Source organism: Chanodichthys erythropterus, chromosome 15 (genome assembly GCF_024489055.1).
Source record: "Chanodichthys erythropterus isolate Z2021 chromosome 15, ASM2448905v1, whole genome shotgun sequence".
NCBI lineage: Eukaryota > Metazoa > Chordata > Actinopteri > Cypriniformes > Xenocyprididae > Chanodichthys > Chanodichthys erythropterus.
This window is the reverse complement of record NC_090235.1, coordinates 494,372-512,926: the sequence shown is the minus strand read 5'-3', so window position 1 is coordinate 512,926 and position 18,555 is coordinate 494,372. Positions and strand designations below refer to the sequence as shown.

At 39.8% G+C, this 18,555-nt stretch overlaps 1 protein-coding gene across 4 annotated transcripts in view; it reads right to left on the bottom strand.

Annotated features, from left to right (window-relative positions):
- The window catches only part of slc39a7 (solute carrier family 39 member 7), a 79,581-nt gene that overhangs the window by 28,363 nt on the left and 32,663 nt on the right, over positions 1-18,555 (bottom strand). For 3 of the 4 annotated variants that reach the window (XM_067411604.1, XM_067411605.1, XM_067411606.1), the window contains exons 4-5: positions 15,087-15,176; positions 14,833-14,955 (exon numbers count right to left, since the gene is read on the bottom strand). In XM_067411604.1, the coding sequence (XP_067267705.1) occupies positions 14,833-14,955; positions 15,087-15,176 (213 nt within the window). The remainder of the gene's footprint in view (positions 1-14,832; positions 14,956-15,086; positions 15,177-18,555) is intronic. The other variant, XM_067411607.1, reaches the window with a different exon arrangement.

Sequence of the window (18,555 nt, the reverse complement as noted above, 5' to 3'; positions counted from 1 at the left end):
GCCATAGAAATGGGCGTGGTGGAGGGGCTCAGTAGCGCCACCTTTTGACAAAAGTGGGAGGGTTAGTTTTTCCTACAGTCACCAAACTCGGTACACATATTATTCTCATCAAGCCGGACAATTTTCTAATTTACATTCATTAGCTCCGACCAACAGGAAGTCAGCTATTTTGGTTTGAATGTTAATTTTTTGAAAAAACAGGCTATGAATTTTATACTACTACTCCTACAGGGTTTATCCCATTTACACCAAGCTTTTTTTAACTTGTTGCTAACACATTGAAGTTGTTTAATTGCAAACGGATTTTGGATATCTCAAACGGTTTGGCCGTGGCGAGGCAACGAATTTATGGCAAGAAAAGGGAAACAAAGTGTTATAACTTCTGCATACATTAATTGATTTTGATGAAACTTTGGCTTAGTCTTCGTTGTACAAGGCTGATCACATGGATTTGACTATTGTGATTCAAAGTCATAGCGCCACCAACTGGAAGCAGAAAATGTGTCACTTTCAGCATACATTGAGATCACCCTCTTATTTTTACCTGATTTGCTTCAAAATTCATCAGAATAATGTTAAAACTTGGCACATGTAATCCTTTGAAAATGGGCAGGGAGGAGGGGCTCTATAACGGCACCTTGTAGTGCAGTAAATGTGGAGTGAATTTGACATAGTCCTTTGATGTTTAACCGTTTTAAGTGCCTATTGCCCGCTGTGCACAGTTGCCCTGAAGCCACCGGGGTGGCGGTGCCACCTGGCTTGGGCCCGCCATCGCTGCTCGCAGCTATATATATATATATATATATATATTTTTTTTTTTTTCCGTCTTCCGGGGCTTTTTGGGGGCCTTAACATGCTCAAAAACTCTTGAAAATTGGCACACACATTGGAATCCGCGGCCATTAGGACGCCGGAGAGGCTGGTACCCGGGCGTGGCAGGGGGGCTCGACAGCGCCCCCTTGAAAAAAGTCTGAAAATTTGGTCCATATATTAAACATGCTTGCACGTATTAGTATGAAACTCGGTACACATATAGACCTCATCGGGCCGAACAACTTTCGCGCTCTAAGTTAATCGCCACGCCAACAGGAAGTCAGCTATTAAGGGTTGTTTGAAAAACGCATGCTCTGGAATTTGATATACTCCTCCTAGACGATTAATCCGATCGCCACCAAACTCGGTCAGCATGAAGTCAAGACACTGATGATTAAAAATTGCCAGGGGATTTTTGATATCTCGAACGGTTTGGCCGTGGCGAGGCAACGAATTTATGGCGAGAAAAAGGAAACAGGAAATGTGTTATAACGTCTTAATACATATATTGATCTTTATGAAACTTCACGAGTGTGTTCGTTATAGGAGTCTGATCACATGGATGTGACTATTGTGAGTCAAAGTTATAGCGCCACCAACTGGCAGCAGGAAGTGTATCACTTTTTGAAATGTTTTGAGATCACCCTCTTATTTTTACCTGATTTGCTTCAAACTTCATCAGTGTAATGTCAATACACAGCAGATGTAGACCTATGACAGGATTTTTGATATTTGAAATATTGCTGCCATGGCAACAGGTCAAACTGTAATAATATTCTTGAGTGTTTTTGAGGCTCTTAACATGCTTCAAATTGCATGAAACTCGACACACACATCAATATTGTCAACCAGTAGACATGGACAAAGCCATAGAAATGGGCGTGGTGGAGGGGCTCAGTAGCGCCACCTTTTGACAAAAGTGGGGGTTAGTTTTTCCTACAGTCACCAAACTCGGTACACATATTATTCTCATCAAGCCGGACAATTTTCTAATTTACATTCATTAGCTCCGACCAACAGGAAGTCAGCTATTTTGGTTTGAATGTTAATTTTTTGAAAAAACAGGCTATGAATTTTATACTACTACTCCTACAGGGTTTATCCAATTTACACCAAGCTTTTTTTAACTTGTTGCGAACACATTGAAGTTGTTTAATTGCAAACGGATTTTGGATATCTTAAACGGTTTGGCCGTGGCGAGGCAACGAATTTATGGCGAGAAAAGGGAAACAGGAAATGTGTTATAACTTCTGCATACATTGATTGATGTTTATGAAACTTCAGGAGTGTGTTGGTTGTAGTAGTCTGATCACATGGATGTAACTATTGTGAGTCAAAGTTATAGCGCCACCAAATGGCAGCAAGAAGTGTATCACTTTTAAAATGCTTTGAGATCACCCTCTAATTTTTACCTGATTTGCTTCAAACTTCATCAGTGTAATGTCAATACACAGCAGATGTAGACCTATGACAGGATTTTTGATATTTGAAATATTGTTGCCATGGCAACAGGTCAAACTGTAATAATATTCTTGAGTGTTTTTGAGGCTCTTAACATGCTTCAAATTGCATGAAACTCGACACACACATCAATATTGTCAACCAGTAGACATGGACAAAGCCATAGAAATGGGCGTGGTGGAGGGGCTCAGTAGCGCCACCTTTTGACAAAAGTGGGGGTTAGTTTTTCCTACAGTCACCAAACTCGGTACACATATTATTCTCATCAAGCCGGACAATTTTCTAATTTACATTCATTAGCTCCGACCAACAGGAAGTCAGCTATTTTGGTTTGAATGTTAATTTTTTGAAAAAACAGGCTATGAATTTTATACTACTACTCCTACAGGGTTTATCCAATTTACACCAAGCTTTTTTTAACTTGTTGCTAACACATTGAAGTTGTTTAATTGCAAACGGATTTTGGATATCTCAAACGGTTTGGCCGTGGCGAGGCAACGAATTTATGGCAAGAAAAGGGAAACAAAGTGTTATAACTTCTGCATACATTAATTGATTTTGATGAAACTTTGGCTTAGTCTTCGTTGTACAAGGCTGATCACATGGATTTGACTATTGTGATTCAAAGTCATAGCGCCACCAACTGGAAGCAGAAAATGTGTCACTTTCAGCATACATTGAGATCACCCTCTTATTTTTACCTGATTTGCTTCAAAATTCATCAGAATAATGTTAAAACTTGGCACATGTAATCCTTTGAAAATGGGCAGGGAGGAGGGGCTCTATAACGGCACCTTGTAGTGCAGTAAATGTGGAGTGAATTTGACATAGTCCTTTGATGTTTAACCGTTTTAAGTGCCTATTGCCCGCTGTGCACAGTTGCCCTGAAGCCACCGGGGTGGCGGTGCCACCGGGCTTGGGCCCGCCATCGCTGCTCGCAGCTATATTTATTATTATTTTTTTTTTTTTCCGTCTTCCGGGGCTTTTTGGGGGCCTTAACATGCTCAAAAACTCTTGAAAATTGGCACACACATTGGAATCCGCGGCCATTAGGACGCCCCAGAGGCTGGTATCCGGGCGTGGCAGGGGGGCTCGACAGCGCCCCCTTGAAAAAAGTCTAAAAATTTGGTCCATATATTAAACACGCTTGCACGTATTAGTATGAAACTCGGTACACATATAGACCTCATCGGGCCGAACAACTTTCGTACTCTAAGTTAAACGCCACGCCAACAGGAAGTCAGCTATTAAGGGTTGTTTGAAAAACGCATGCTCTGGAATTTGATATACTCCTCCTAGACGATTAATCCGATCGCCACCAAACTCGGTCAGCATGAAGTCAAGACACTGATGATTAAAAATTGCCAGGGGATTTTTGATATCTCGAACGGTTTGGCCGTGGCGAGGCAACGAATTTATGGCGAGAAAAAGGAAACAGGAAATGTGTTATAACGTCTGCATACATATATTGATCTTTATGAAACTTCACGAGTGTGTTGGTTGTAGTAGTCTGATCACATGGATGTGACTATTGTGAGTCAAAGTTATAGCGCCACCAACTGGCAGCAGGAAGTGTATCACTTTTTGAAATGCTTTGAGATCACCCTCTTATTTTTACCTGATTTGCTTCAAACTTCATCAATGTAATGTCAATACACAGCAGATGTAGACCTATGACAGGATTTTTGATATTTGAAATATTGTTGCCATGGCAACAGGTCAAACTTTAATAATATTCTTGAGTGTTTTTGAGGCTCTTAACATGCTTCAAATTGCATGAAACTCGACACACACATCAATATTGTCAACCAGTAGACATGGACAAAGCCATAGAAATGGGCGTGGTGGAGGGGCTCAGTAGCGCCACCTTTTGACAAAAGTGGGGGGGTTAGTTTTTCCTACAGTCACCAAACTCGGTACACATATTATTCTCATCAAGCCGGACAATTTTCTAATTTACATTCATTAGCTCCGACCAACAGGAAGTCAGCTATTTTGGTTTGAATGTTAATTTTTTGAAAAAACAGGCTATGAATTTTATACTACTACTCCTACAGGGTTTATCCAATTTACACCAAGCTTTTTTTAACTTGTTGCGAACACATTGAAGTTGTTTAATTGCAAACGGATTTTGGATATCTCAAACGGTTTGGCCGTGGCGAGGCAACGAATTTATGGCGAGAAAAGGGAAACAGGAAATGTGTTATAACTTCTGCATACATTGATTGATGTTTATGAAACTTCAGGAGTGTGTTGGTTGTAGTAGTCTGATCACATGGATGTAACTATTGTGAGTCAAAGTTATAGCGCCACCAAATGGCAGCAAGAAGTGTATCACTTTTAAAATGCTTTGAGATCACCCTCTTATTTTTACCTGATTTGCTTCAAACTTCATCAGTGTAATGTCAATACACAGCAGATGTAGACCTATGACAGGATTTTTGATATTTGAAATATTGTTGCCATGGCAACAGGTCAAACTGTAATAATATTCTTGAGTGTTTTTGAGGCTCTTAACATGCTTCAAATTGCATGAAACTCGACACACACATCAATATTGTCAACCAGTAGACATGGACAAAGCCATAGAAATGGGCGTGGTGGAGGGGCTCAGTAGCGCCACCTTTTGACAAAAGTGGGGGGGTTAGTTTTTCCTACAGTCACCAAACTCGGTACACATATTATTCTCATCAAGCCGGACAATTTTCTAATTTACATTCATTAGCTCCGACCAACAGGAAGTCAGCTATTTTGGTTTGAATGTTAATTTTTTGAAAAAAACAGGCTATGAATTTTATACTACTACTCCTACAGGGTTTATCCAATTTACACCAAGCTTTTTTTAACTTGTTGCTAACACATTGAAGTTGTTTAGTTGCAAACGGATTTTGGATATCTCAAACGGTTTGGCCGTGGCGAGGCAACGAATTTATGGCAAGAAAAGGGAAACAAAGTGTTATAACTTCTGCATACATTAATTGATTTTGATGAAACTTTGGCTTAGTCTTCGTTGTACAAGGCTGATCACATGGATTTGACTATTGTGATTCAAAGTCATAGCGCCACCAACTGGAAGCAGAAAATGTGTCACTTTCAGCATACATTGAGATCACCCTCTTATTTTTACCTGATTTGCTTCAAAATTCATCAGAATAATGTTAAAACTTGGCACATGTAATCCTTTGAAAATGGGCAGGGAGGAGGGGCTCTATAACGGCACCTTGTAGTGCAGTAAATGTGGAGTGAATTTGACATAGTCCTTTGATGTTTAACCGTTTTAAGTGCCTATTGCCCGCTGTGCACAGTTGCCCTGAAGCCACCGGGGTGGCGGTGCCACCGGGCTTGGGCCCGCCATCGCTGCTCGCAGCTATATTTATTTATTTATTTTTTTTTTTTTTTCGTCTCCCGGGGCTTTTTGGGGGCCTTAACATGCTCAAAAACTCTTGAAAATTGGCACACACATTGGAATCCGCGGCCATTAGGACGCCGGAGAGGCTGGTACCCGGGCGTGGCAGGGGGGCTCGACAGCGCCCCCTTGAAAAAAGTCTGAAAATTTGGTCCATATATTAAACATGCTTGCACGTATTAGTATGAAACTCGGTACACATATAGACCTCATCGGGCCGAACAACTTTCGCGCTCTAAGTTAATCGCCACGCCAACAGGAAGTCAGCTATTAAGGGTTGTTTGAAAAACGCATGCTCTGGAATTTGATATACTCCTCCTAGACGATTAATCCGATCGCCACCAAACTCGGTCAGCATGAAGTCAAGACACTGATGATTAAAAATTGCCAGGGGATTTTTGATATCTCGAACGGTTTGGCCGTGGCGAGGCAACAAATTTATGGCGAGAAAAAGGAAACAGGAAATGTGTTATAACGTCTTAATACATATATTGATCTTTATGAAACTTCACGAGTGTGTTCGTTATAGGAGTCTGATCACATGGATGTGACTATTGTGAGTCAAAGTTATAGCGCCACCAACTGGCAGCAGGAAGTGTATCACTTTTTGAAATGTTTTGAGATCACCCTCTTATTTTTACCTGATTTGCTTCAAACTTCATCAGTGTAATGTCAATACACAGCAGATGTAGACCTATGACAGGATTTTTGATATTTGAAATATTGTTGCCATGGCAACAGGTCAAACTGTAATAATATTCTTGAGTGTTTTTGAGGCTCTTAACATGCTTCAAATTGCATGAAACTCGACACACACATCAATATTGTCAACCAGTAGACATGGACAAAGCCATAGAAATGGGCGTGGTGGAGGGGCTCAGTAGCGCCACCTTTTGACAAAAGTGGGGGTTAGTTTTTCCTACAGTCACCAAACTCGGTACACATATTATTCTCATCAAGCCGGACAATTTTCTAATTTACATTCATTAGCTCCGACCAACAGGAAGTCAGCTATTTTGGTTTGAATGTTAATTTTTTGAAAAAACAGGCTATGAATTTTATACTACTACTCCTACAGGGTTTATCCAATTTACACCAAGCTTTTTTTAACTTGTTGCGAACACATTGAAGTTGTTTAATTGCAAACGGATTTTGGATATCTCAAACGGTTTGGCCGTGGCGAGGCAACGAATTTATGGCGAGAAAAGGAAAACAGGAAATGTGTTATAACTTCTGCATACATTGATTGATGTTTATGAAACTTCAGGAGTGTGTTGGTTGTAGTAGTCTGATCACATGGATGTAACTATTGTGAGTCAAAGTTATAGCGCCACCAAATGGCAGCAAGAAGTGTATCACTTTTAAAATGCTTTGAGATCACCCTCTTATTTTTACCTGATTTGCTTCAAACTTCATCAGTGTAATGTCAATACACAGCAGATGTAGACCTATGACAGGATTTTTGATATTTGAAATATTGTTGCCATGGCAACAGGTCAAACTGTAATAATATTCTTGAGTGTTTTTGAGGCTCTTAACATGCTTCAAATTGCATGAAACTCGACACACACATCAATATTGTCAACCAGTAGACATGGACAAAGCCATAGAAATGGGCGTGGTGGAGGGGCTCAGTAGCGCCACCTTTTGACAAAAGTGGGGGTTAGTTTTTCCTACAGTCACCAAACTCGGTACACATATTATTCTCATCAAGCCGGACAATTTTCTAATTTACATTCATTAGCTCCGACCAACAGGAAGTCAGCTATTTTGGTTTGAATGTTAATTTTTTGAAAAACAGGCTATGAATTTTATACTACTACTCCTACAGGGTTTATCCAATTTACACCAAGCTTTTTTAACTTGTTGCTAACACATTGAAGTTGTTTAATTGCAAACGGATTTTGGATATCTCAAACGGTTTGGCCGTGGCGAGGCAACGAATTTATGGCAAGAAAAGGGAAACAAAGTGTTATAACTTCTGCATACATTAATTGATTTTGATGAAACTTTGGCTTAGTCTTCGTTGTACAAGGCTGATCACATGGATTTGACTATTGTGATTCAAAGTCATAGCGCCACCAACTGGAAGCAGAAAATGTGTCACTTTCAGCATACATTGAGATCACCCTCTTATTTTTACCTGATTTGCTTCAAAATTCATCAGAATAATGTTAAAACTTGGCACATGTAATCCTTTGAAAATGGGCAGGGAGGAGGGGCTCTATAGCGGCACCTTGTAGTGCAGTAAATGTGGAGTGAATTTGACATAGTCCTTTGATGTTTAACCGTTTTAAGTGCCTATTGCCCGCTGTGCACAGTTGCCCTGAAGCCACCGGGGTGGCGGTGCCACCGGGCTTGGGCCCGCCATCGCTGCTCGCAGCTATATTTATTATTATTATTCTTCTCCAAAATGAATCGCATTTGAGAGGGCCTAAACATGCTCGAAAACTCACGAAACTTTGCACACGCGTCAGAAGTGGTGAAAATTTACGTCTGTTATGGGTTTCGGAATTGGGCGTGGCAAAATGGCTCGATAGTGCCATCTAACGTACAGCCCCCCTCGCTACGTTACACTAGGGCTTTGAAATTCGGTACACACATTTATCAGCCCAGTACCTACAAAAAATTCTCTTGGAGCGAAATCCGAAACCAAACAGGAAGTCAGATATTTTGAATTAATTCACCGTTTTTTGCATTTTCCAGACGTTGTACTTTAACGAACTCCTCCTAGAGATTTAATCAGATCAATGTCATTTTTGGTCAGTCTAATCTAAAGGCCTTTGTGACGTTAAATTGCGAAGATCTAGAGTTTTCACTGAAGAGCGTGTCCGTGGCGGCCTGACAAAGTTTGATGTCTTCGCCATGAAAAAGGAAGTTGTTGTAACTCAGACAAACAATGTCGGATCTGCCCCAAACTTCACATGCTTTATTAGAGTCCTAACCTGAAGACATCTTCATAACAATATTCAGTTACAGTCATAGCGCCACCTGCAGGCAACAGGAAATGACATGTTTTATACTGTGATTAACTCCTCATAGAGATTTAACCAGATCAACATCAAATGTTATCAGTCTAATCTCAAGACCTTAGCGATGATAAATTTCAAAGATCTTGAGTTTTCGCTGAAGGGCGTGTCTGTGGCGGCCTGACAAAGTCTGATGTTTCGCCATGAAAGAGGAAGCTGCTGTAACTCAGGCATACAATGTCCGATCTGCCCCAAACTTCACATGTGTGATAAGAGTCCTGGCCTAAAGACATCTATATGACAATATTGAGTTAGTCATAGCGCCACCTGCTGGCAACAGGAAATGGCATGCTTCACAATGTAATTCACTACCAGAGTCACATTTCATTATGCCACGAAGTACAGGAAGTCAGCTATTTTGGTTTGAATGTTAATTTTTTGAAAAAACAGGCTATGAATTTTATACTACTACTCCTACAGGGTTTATCCAATTTACACCAAGCTTTTTTTAACTTGTTGCGAACACATTGAAGTTGTTTAATTGCAAACGGATTTTGGATATCTCAAACGGTTTGGCCGTGGCGAGGCAACGAATTTATGGCGAGAAAAGGGAAACAGGAAATGTGTTATAACTTCTGCATACATTGATTGATGTTTATGAAACTTCAGGAGTGTGTTGGTTGTAGTAGTCTGATCACATGGATGTAACTATTGTGAGTCAAAGTTATAGCGCCACCAAATGGCAGCAAGAAGTGTATCACTTTTAAAATGCTTTGAGATCACCCTCTTATTTTTACCTGATTTGCTTCAAACTTCATCAGTGTAATGTCAATACACAGCAGATGTAGACCTATGACAGGATTTTTGATATTTGAAATATTGTTGCCATGGCAACAGGTCAAACTGTAATAATATTCTTGAGTGTTTTTGAGGCTCTTAACATGCTTCAAATTGCATGAAACTCGACACACACATCAATATTGTCAACCAGTAGACATGGACAAAGCCATAGAAATGGGCGTGGTGGAGGGGCTCAGTAGCGCCACCTTTTGACAAAAGTGGGGGGGTTAGTTTTTCCTACAGTCACCAAACTCGGTACACATATTATTCTCATCAAGCCGGACAATTTTCTAATTTACATTCATTAGCTCCGACCAACAGGAAGTCAGCTATTTTGGTTTGAATGTTAATTTTTTGAAAAAACAGGCTATGAATTTTATACTACTACTCCTACAGGGTTTATCCAATTTACACCAAGCATTTTTTAACTTGGTGCTAACACATTGAAGTTGTTTAATTGCAAACGGATTTTGGATATCTCAAACGGTTTGGCCGTGGCGAGGCAACGAATTTATGGCAAGAAAAGGGCAACAAAGTGTTATAACTTCTGCATACATTAATTGATTTTGATGAAACTTTGGCTTAGTCTTCGTTGTACAAGGCTGATCACATGGATTTGACTATTGTGATTCAAAGTCATAGCGCCACCAACTGGAAGCAGAAAATGTGTCACTTTCAGCATACATTGAGATCACCCTCTTATTTTTACCTGATTTGCTTCAAAATTCATCAGAATAATGTTAAAACTTGGCACATGTAATCCTTTGAAAATGGGCAGGGAGGAGGGGCTCTATAACGGCACCTTGTAGTGCAGTAAATGTGGAGTGAATTTGACATAGTCCTTTGATGTTTAACCGTTTTAAGTGCCTATTGCCCGCTGTGCACAGTTGCCCTGAAGCCACCGGGGTGGCGGTGCTACCGGGCTTGGGCCCGCCATCGCTGCTCGCAGCTATATTTAGGGCCCAAGCGAAAATTCGCGCAGGGCCCTCTTGTTCTTCTAAGGATTATTATTTTTTTTTATTTTTTTTATTTTTTTTTTTTTCGTCTTCCGGGGCTTTTTGGGGGCCTTAACATGCTCAAAAACTCTTGAAAATTGGCACACACATTGGAATCCGCGGCCATTAGGACGCCGGAGAGGCTGGTACCCGGGCGTGGCAGGGGGGCTCGACAGCGCCCCCTTGAAAAAAGTCTGAAAATTTGGTCCATATATTAAACATGCTTGCACGTATTAGTATGAAACTCGGTACACATATAGACCTCATCGGGCCGAACAACTTTCGCGCTCTAAGTTAATCGCCACGCCAACAGGAAGTCAGCTATTAAGGGTTGTTTGAAAAACGCATGCTCTGGAATTTGATATACTCCTCCTAGACGATTAATCCGATCGCCACCAAACTCGGTCAGCATGAAGTCAAGACACTGATGATTAAAAATTGCCAGGGGATTTTTGATATCTCGAACGGTTTGGCCGTGGCGAGGCAACAAATTTATGGCGAGAAAAAGGAAACAGGAAATGTGTTATAACGTCTTAATACATATATTGATCTTTATGAAACTTCACGAGTGTGTTCGTTATAGGAGTCTGATCACATGGATGTGACTATTGTGAGTCAAAGTTATAGCGCCACCAACTGGCAGCAGGAAGTGTATCACTTTTTGAAATGTTTTGAGATCACCCTCTTATTTTTACCTGATTTGCTTCAAACTTCATCAGTGTAATGTCAATACACAGCAGATGTAGACCTATGACAGGATTTTTGATATTTGAAATATTGTTGCCATGGCAACAGGTCAAACTGTAATAATATTCTTGAGTGTTTTTGAGGCTCTTAACATGCTTCAAATTGCATGAAACTCGACACACACATCAATATTGTCAACCAGTAGACATGGACAAAGCCATAGAAATGGGCGTGGTGGAGGGGCTCAGTAGCGCCACCTTTTGACAAAAGTGGGGGTTAGTTTTTCCTACAGTCACCAAACTCGGTACACATATTATTCTCATCAAGCCGGACAATTTTCTAATTTACATTCATTAGCTCCGACCAACAGGAAGTCAGCTATTTTGGTTTGAATGTTAATTTTTTGAAAAAACAGGCTATGAATTTTATACTACTACTCCTACAGGGTTTATCCAATTTACACCAAGCTTTTTTTAACTTGTTGCGAACACATTGAAGTTGTTTAATTGCAAACGGATTTTGGATATCTCAAACGGTTTGGCCGTGGCGAGGCAACGAATTTATGGCGAGAAAAGGAAAACAGGAAATGTGTTATAACTTCTGCATACATTGATTGATGTTTATGAAACTTCAGGAGTGTGTTGGTTGTAGTAGTCTGATCACATGGATGTAACTATTGTGAGTCAAAGTTATAGCGCCACCAAATGGCAGCAAGAAGTGTATCACTTTTAAAATGCTTTGAGATCACCCTCTTATTTTTACCTGATTTGCTTCAAACTTCATCAGTGTAATGTCAATACACAGCAGATGTAGACCTATGACAGGATTTTTGATATTTGAAATATTGTTGCCATGGCAACAGGTCAAACTGTAATAATATTCTTGAGTGTTTTTGAGGCTCTTAACATGCTTCAAATTGCATGAAACTCGACACACACATCAATATTGTCAACCAGTAGACATGGACAAAGCCATAGAAATGGGCGTGGTGGAGGGGCTCAGTAGCGCCACCTTTTGACAAAAGTGGGGGTTAGTTTTTCCTACAGTCACCAAACTCGGTACACATATTATTCTCATCAAGCCGGACAATTTTCTAATTTACATTCATTAGCTCCGACCAACAGGAAGTCAGCTATTTTGGTTTGAATGTTAATTTTTTGAAAAAACAGGCTATGAATTTTATACTACTACTCCTACAGGGTTTATCCAATTTACACCAAGCTTTTTTAACTTGTTGCTAACACATTGAAGTTGTTTAATTGCAAACGGATTTTGGATATCTCAAACGGTTTGGCCGTGGCGAGGCAACGAATTTATGGCAAGAAAAGGGAAACAAAGTGTTATAACTTCTGCATACATTAATTGATTTTGATGAAACTTTGGCTTAGTCTTCGTTGTACAAGGCTGATCACATGGATTTGACTATTGTGATTCAAAGTCATAGCGCCACCAACTGGAAGCAGAAAATGTGTCACTTTCAGCATACATTGAGATCACCCTCTTATTTTTACCTGATTTGCTTCAAAATTCATCAGAATAATGTTAAAACTTGGCACATGTAATCCTTTGAAAATGGGCAGGGAGGAGGGGCTCTATAGCGGCACCTTGTAGTGCAGTAAATGTGGAGTGAATTTGACATAGTCCTTTGATGTTTAACCGTTTTAAGTGCCTATTGCCCGCTGTGCACAGTTGCCCTGAAGCCACCGGGGTGGCGGTGCCACCGGGCTTGGGCCCGCCATCGCTGCTCGCAGCTATATTTATTATTATTATTCTTCTCCAAAATGAATCGCATTTGAGAGGGCCTAAACATGCTCGAAAACTCACGAAACTTTGCACACGCGTCAGAAGTGGTGAAAATTTACGTCTGTTATGGGTTTCGGAATTGGGCGTGGCAAAATGGCTCGATAGCGCCATCTAACGTACAGCCCCCCTCGCTACGTTACACTAGGGCTTTGAAATTCGGTACACACATTTATCAGCCCAGTACCTACAAAAAATTCTCTTGGAGCGAAATCCGAAACCAAACAGGAAGTCAGATATTTTGAATTAATTCACCGTTTTTTGCATTTTCCAGACGTTGTACTTTAACGAACTCCTCCTAGAGATTTAATCAGATCAATGTCATTTTTGGTCAGTCTAATCTAAAGGCCTTTGTGACGTTAAATTGCGAAGATCTAGAGTTTTCACTGAAGAGCGTGTCCGTGGCGGCCTGACAAAGTTTGATGTCTTCGCCATGAAAAAGGAAGTTGTTGTAACTCAGACAAACAATGTCGGATCTGCCCCAAACTTCACATGCTTTATTAGAGTCCTAACCTGAAGACATCTTCATAACAATATTCAGTTACAGTCATAGCGCCACCTGCAGGCAACAGGAAATGACATGTTTTATACTGTGATTAACTCCTCATAGAGATTTAACCAGATCAACATCAAATGTTATCAGTCTAATCTCAAGACCTTAGCGATGATAAATTTCAAAGATCTTGAGTTTTCGCTGAAGGGCGTGTCTGTGGCGGCCTGACAAAGTCTGATGTTTCGCCATGAAAGAGGAAGCTGCTGTAACTCAGGCATACAATGTCCGATCTGCCCCAAACTTCACATGTGTGATAAGAGTCCTGGCCTAAAGACATCTATATGACAATATTGAGTTAGTCATAGCGCCACCTGCTGGCAACAGGAAATGGCATGCTTCACAATGTAATTCACTACCAGAGTCACATTTCATTATGCCACGAAGTACCAAACATGCTAGAGACACGTTAAATCATGCAACACTTGGCTGAGTGCTAATTTATGCGATTAACGCCACAAAAGAAACAGGAAGTTGTTGTAACTCAGGCATACAATGTCCGATCTGCTTCAAACTTCACGTGTTCAATGATAGTCCTGGCCTGAAGACATCAACATGGCAAAATTCAGTTACGGTAAAAGCGCCACCTGTTGGCCGCAGGAAGTGTGGCATTTCGAAATGACTTTGGCATAATTCTCCTGTATTCACTCACTTAAATGCATGACGCCCACTTTTCGCTGTTTTCCTGAGGCCAACGGGTGGCGGTGAGCCCGGGTGCGAGGGCCCTCTCAACGCTGCTTGCAGCTTTAATTTTTGTTTTGTTTTTGTGCACAAAAAGTATTCTTGTCGCTTCATAACATTAAGTTTGAACCACTGTAGTCACGTTGAGTATTTTAACAATGTTTTTACTACTTTTCTGGACATTGAATGTGCTAATTTTGTTGCTTTCAATGGAGGATAATAAAACCTCTCAGATTTCATCAAAATATCTTAATTTGTGTTATGAAGATGAACAAAGGTCTCATAGGTGTGGAATGACATGAGGGTGAGTAATTAATGACAGAAATTTTATTTTTGAACTAACCCTTTAATTCTCTCAGAAGCTCTGTAGATAAAACAGCTAAAAGAGACAAACATTCTCAGTGTTATAGTGCACTTGTTCCAATTTCGGCAAGATAATTTGTTTGATTGATCACCCCTATGCCATTCTTAATCGGTGAGTATAGCAGGTCAAGAGATTTCATCAAATAGCCAGCAGGTAAAACAATCCTGATTAAAAACAGTTGTTTTAATTCTAGAGAGATGCTGCATTAAGAATATATGTTAAATGCTTTTAATGCACATGTAATCTGATTAATTCAAGACTCTTACCATGAGAGTGAGAATGCGAGTGTCCTCCCTTCAAAAGACGAACAAATTTCTCAACCACTAGAAACGCAACAATGCCAGCCAGAACCCACAGACCAACTGACATCATGTGACCATGGGCACCTCCTGTGACAGAAATTAAGCATTTATTGTCATTGTATAAAAAATAACATCTTTTAATAAAATCCATTCTTGTATTTCATTTGAAAACGTAGAAGTTGAAAAACACAAATTTCAATAACTGAACAATGACCCACCATGGGAGTGACCATGTGACTCCTCATTACCGCGTGAGTGCACATGTGACTCCTCGCTGCTGTGCGATTGACCGTGATGAGAATGAGGTTCTGTGTTGAGATAAAATCAAAAGGTGAAGCTCGGCTGGTTAGCATGGGCCAGTTATTCGGATGGTAGTTTTCATAACTACACCAACAATACATCTAGCTGCAAAGTAGCCATGACTTCTGAAAGGATAATTAGGGGCCAAGCCCCAAAGGGGCTGTAGTAGGGAAGTTTATTAATGCCAAATGCTAATGCCAAATGCCTCACTAATGTTAGTGAGGCCAGCAGGGGGTGCTCACCCTGTGGTCTGTGTGGGTCCTAACGCCCCAGTATAGTGACGGGGACACTGTACTGTAACAAGCACAGTCCTTCGGATGAGACGTCAAACAGAGGTCCTGACTCTCTGTGGTCATTAAAAATCCCATGGCACTTCTCGCAAAGAGTAGGGGTGTAACCCAGGTGTCCTGGCCAAATTCCCTCCATAGGTCCTTACCAATCACGGCCTCCTAATAATCCCCATCCATTGAATTGGCTCTTTCACTCTCTCTCCTCTCCACCTACAGCTGGTGTGTGGTGAACGCACTGGCGCCGTTGTACTGTGGTTGCCGTCGCATCATCCAAGTGGATGCTGCACACTGGTGGTGGATGAGGAGAGACCCCTGATATGATTGTAAAGCGCTTTGGGTGTACAGTAGTACATATGAAAGCGCTATATAAATGCCTCATTCATTCAAATGTTTTTGAAGTAAAAAGCTTTTTGAATTGCACTAATTGAAAAAAAAAAAAAAAAAAATGTAATTAACCATGCTTGCATTTTAATGCATTTTATTTTTATAGACTGAAATTTAACATGGTCATATTTAAGCTGTGAATATTTCAATTCAAAACATTTCACACATTTTCATGTACATTTAAAAAACACCTTTTAGATTTCACTTCCAACATATTCAGTCAGTTTTTTGTTTTTTTTTTGTTTTGTTTTTTTCTCAACTTTCGGCCCATTTTATTTTGCTTTACAAATTTGCTTCCTCAAATTCAGTGATTCATATTGGACAGAAAATTCAACATTGGACATCCGGGAATTGCAGGAATAGCAGTAGATTGCCGATGCATGATCTCCATCTGCTGTTAGTCGCCCTCACCAGCAGATGCCGTAAGAAGCGGTTATAACGAAGGCTAGAGCAATGGCTAGTAAGTCATAATTTATTCACAAAAATGAATTTACAGAAATAGGGAAAGTGGCAAGTGGTAAGTGTGATTATCAGGGCCAGAATATATGCAGAAAAGCTGATAAAGACACAAAAGCTGTGTTTACTTTTAATTCAATGTCTTCACGATTACTTTCCCTGTGTATAGACTGCATGTAAGCTGCTTTATCTACCGCGAATGAGATTATAAAGCTTTTCCCACCCAATGCTTATAACCTATAACAAACATTAAATCTGATAAATGCTAAAGTATTACATCTCGGTTGCTTTGTTTCCTTAACTCTTATCATAGCTTGTGCAACTGTGCTGTAATACTGGGGTTGCCCTCATATGTCATACTCCAGGATTCCCCAATAACACTTAATGTGAAAACATACATCTTGTACATTATTGATGTACAATACACAACACTTGGGGGTCTACTGTACCTTTAACATTTTTATTTATTGGTTTAAATAGCAGGAAAAAAAAATAGGCATTATTCATTAAATTATTTTTATCACTGTTTTATTGGATGAGTGACCACCAGAATCTCTCTCTCTCACTCACACACACACAATAATACTGTGTTTATCCTGGCTCAAAACAAGGCAGAGATGGTAAAATCCTTGGTCTGTCTAGGGGGGTGTGGGGGCATTCCACCCCGGAAGAAAATGTTGTACATTTTAAAGATAAATTCGTTAACCTGGTGCATGTTGAGAGTTCAAAATAAAGAGCTCCAACCCATGTTCAGTGTTCAAAATGAACATCTACAAAAATCTATGCATTGACTTGTACCTGAATCCACTGTTAAAAATAAATCATCCACCCGTCTCCCGCCCGATGATTCTCTTATTTAGATATCTGCACCTGATCATCACATTACAATTATTCAAATTCTCAGTGTTAATTTACTCACCCCCATGTCATCCAAGATGTTTATGTCTTTCTTTCTTCAGTCAAAAAGAAATTAAGGTTTTTGATGAAAACATTCCAAGATTATTGGACTTCAATGGACCCCAAACGGTTGAAGGTCAAAATTACAGTTTCAGTGCAGCTTCAAAGGGCTTTAAATGATACCAGACGAGGAATAAGGGTCTTATCTAGTGAAACGATGGGTCATTTTCTAAAAAAAAAACAAAAAAACAAAAAAAAAAAACTTTAAAAAACAAAAACACAAATGCTCGCCTTGCAAGTGCTTCCACCAGACCGCCTTCCGTATTCTTCAAAACGCTTACGCTGTACATCCTACACCTTCCCCATTCAACTTACGGAACTAACGCGGTGCCAGTTTAATTTTTCCGTAATTTGAATACAGAAGGGTAAAGCTTGGGGTAGTTTTCATTTGAAAGTGAACTAATTCTTTAAGCATGATGATATGGTAACATATCACACTGAAGTCGGCTGCTTATAAATTAACATTTATTTAAAATAAAAGTTCTTCTTTGGTTAAATTACATTTCCTTACTAGCCTAAACACAGGCTTTACTCCCTTCAAAAAAACAATTTCATTATATCATTGATGGAAAAACACACTTATCAGATAATTTCTTTTAGTTAAGCTTGTGTATATTTTTAGTTAAAACTGTTAAGTTATAAAGCAATATCATGTAGAGTTTTTTCTTTTGTGTTTTATATAATGACCACTTGGAGGTGCTCTAGGCACAGGTTTTCCTTGACTGGTTGCCCTGAAGAGAAATATGTTCAGTTGAAAATGTAAGTAAAACAGTGACGTACTTTCGTTGAATCTTACTGTGAAATGAGAGTTTCGTGTCTTGATTAAAATCAACACAATTGTTAATTTATTCATTCTAACATGTCAGAGGAATGTTCTTAAAACATTAATCAAAGTAATATCATACCTTCTGTTCTCTTCTCTTTAAAAATGTAAAAAGATCCACTTGAACCATTCTCCTAATCCTTTTGAACTAGCGCGAAAAATGATGAAAGCTTGCTTGAATCAGAACATCAGGCGTGACTGTGCACAGCGTTACAATACTGAGTTCTGACTGGTCAATCGCTGTTATTTATAGTTTGTTAATTATCATACAGAGAATTAAAAAAAAAAAAAAATTTTACATAATACAAAACACAGTAAATAATATAGGGGATGGTAAAGGGGGATGGTGGCTTTACAGAGGGGATGCTTTTTTGGGGGGATGCCATCCCCCCGCATCCCTCCTCAAATCGAGCCCTGGTTTTATGACTAAGTCATTCTCTTCAAATGATATTGAGTTTTAAATAATGGTATATTGTG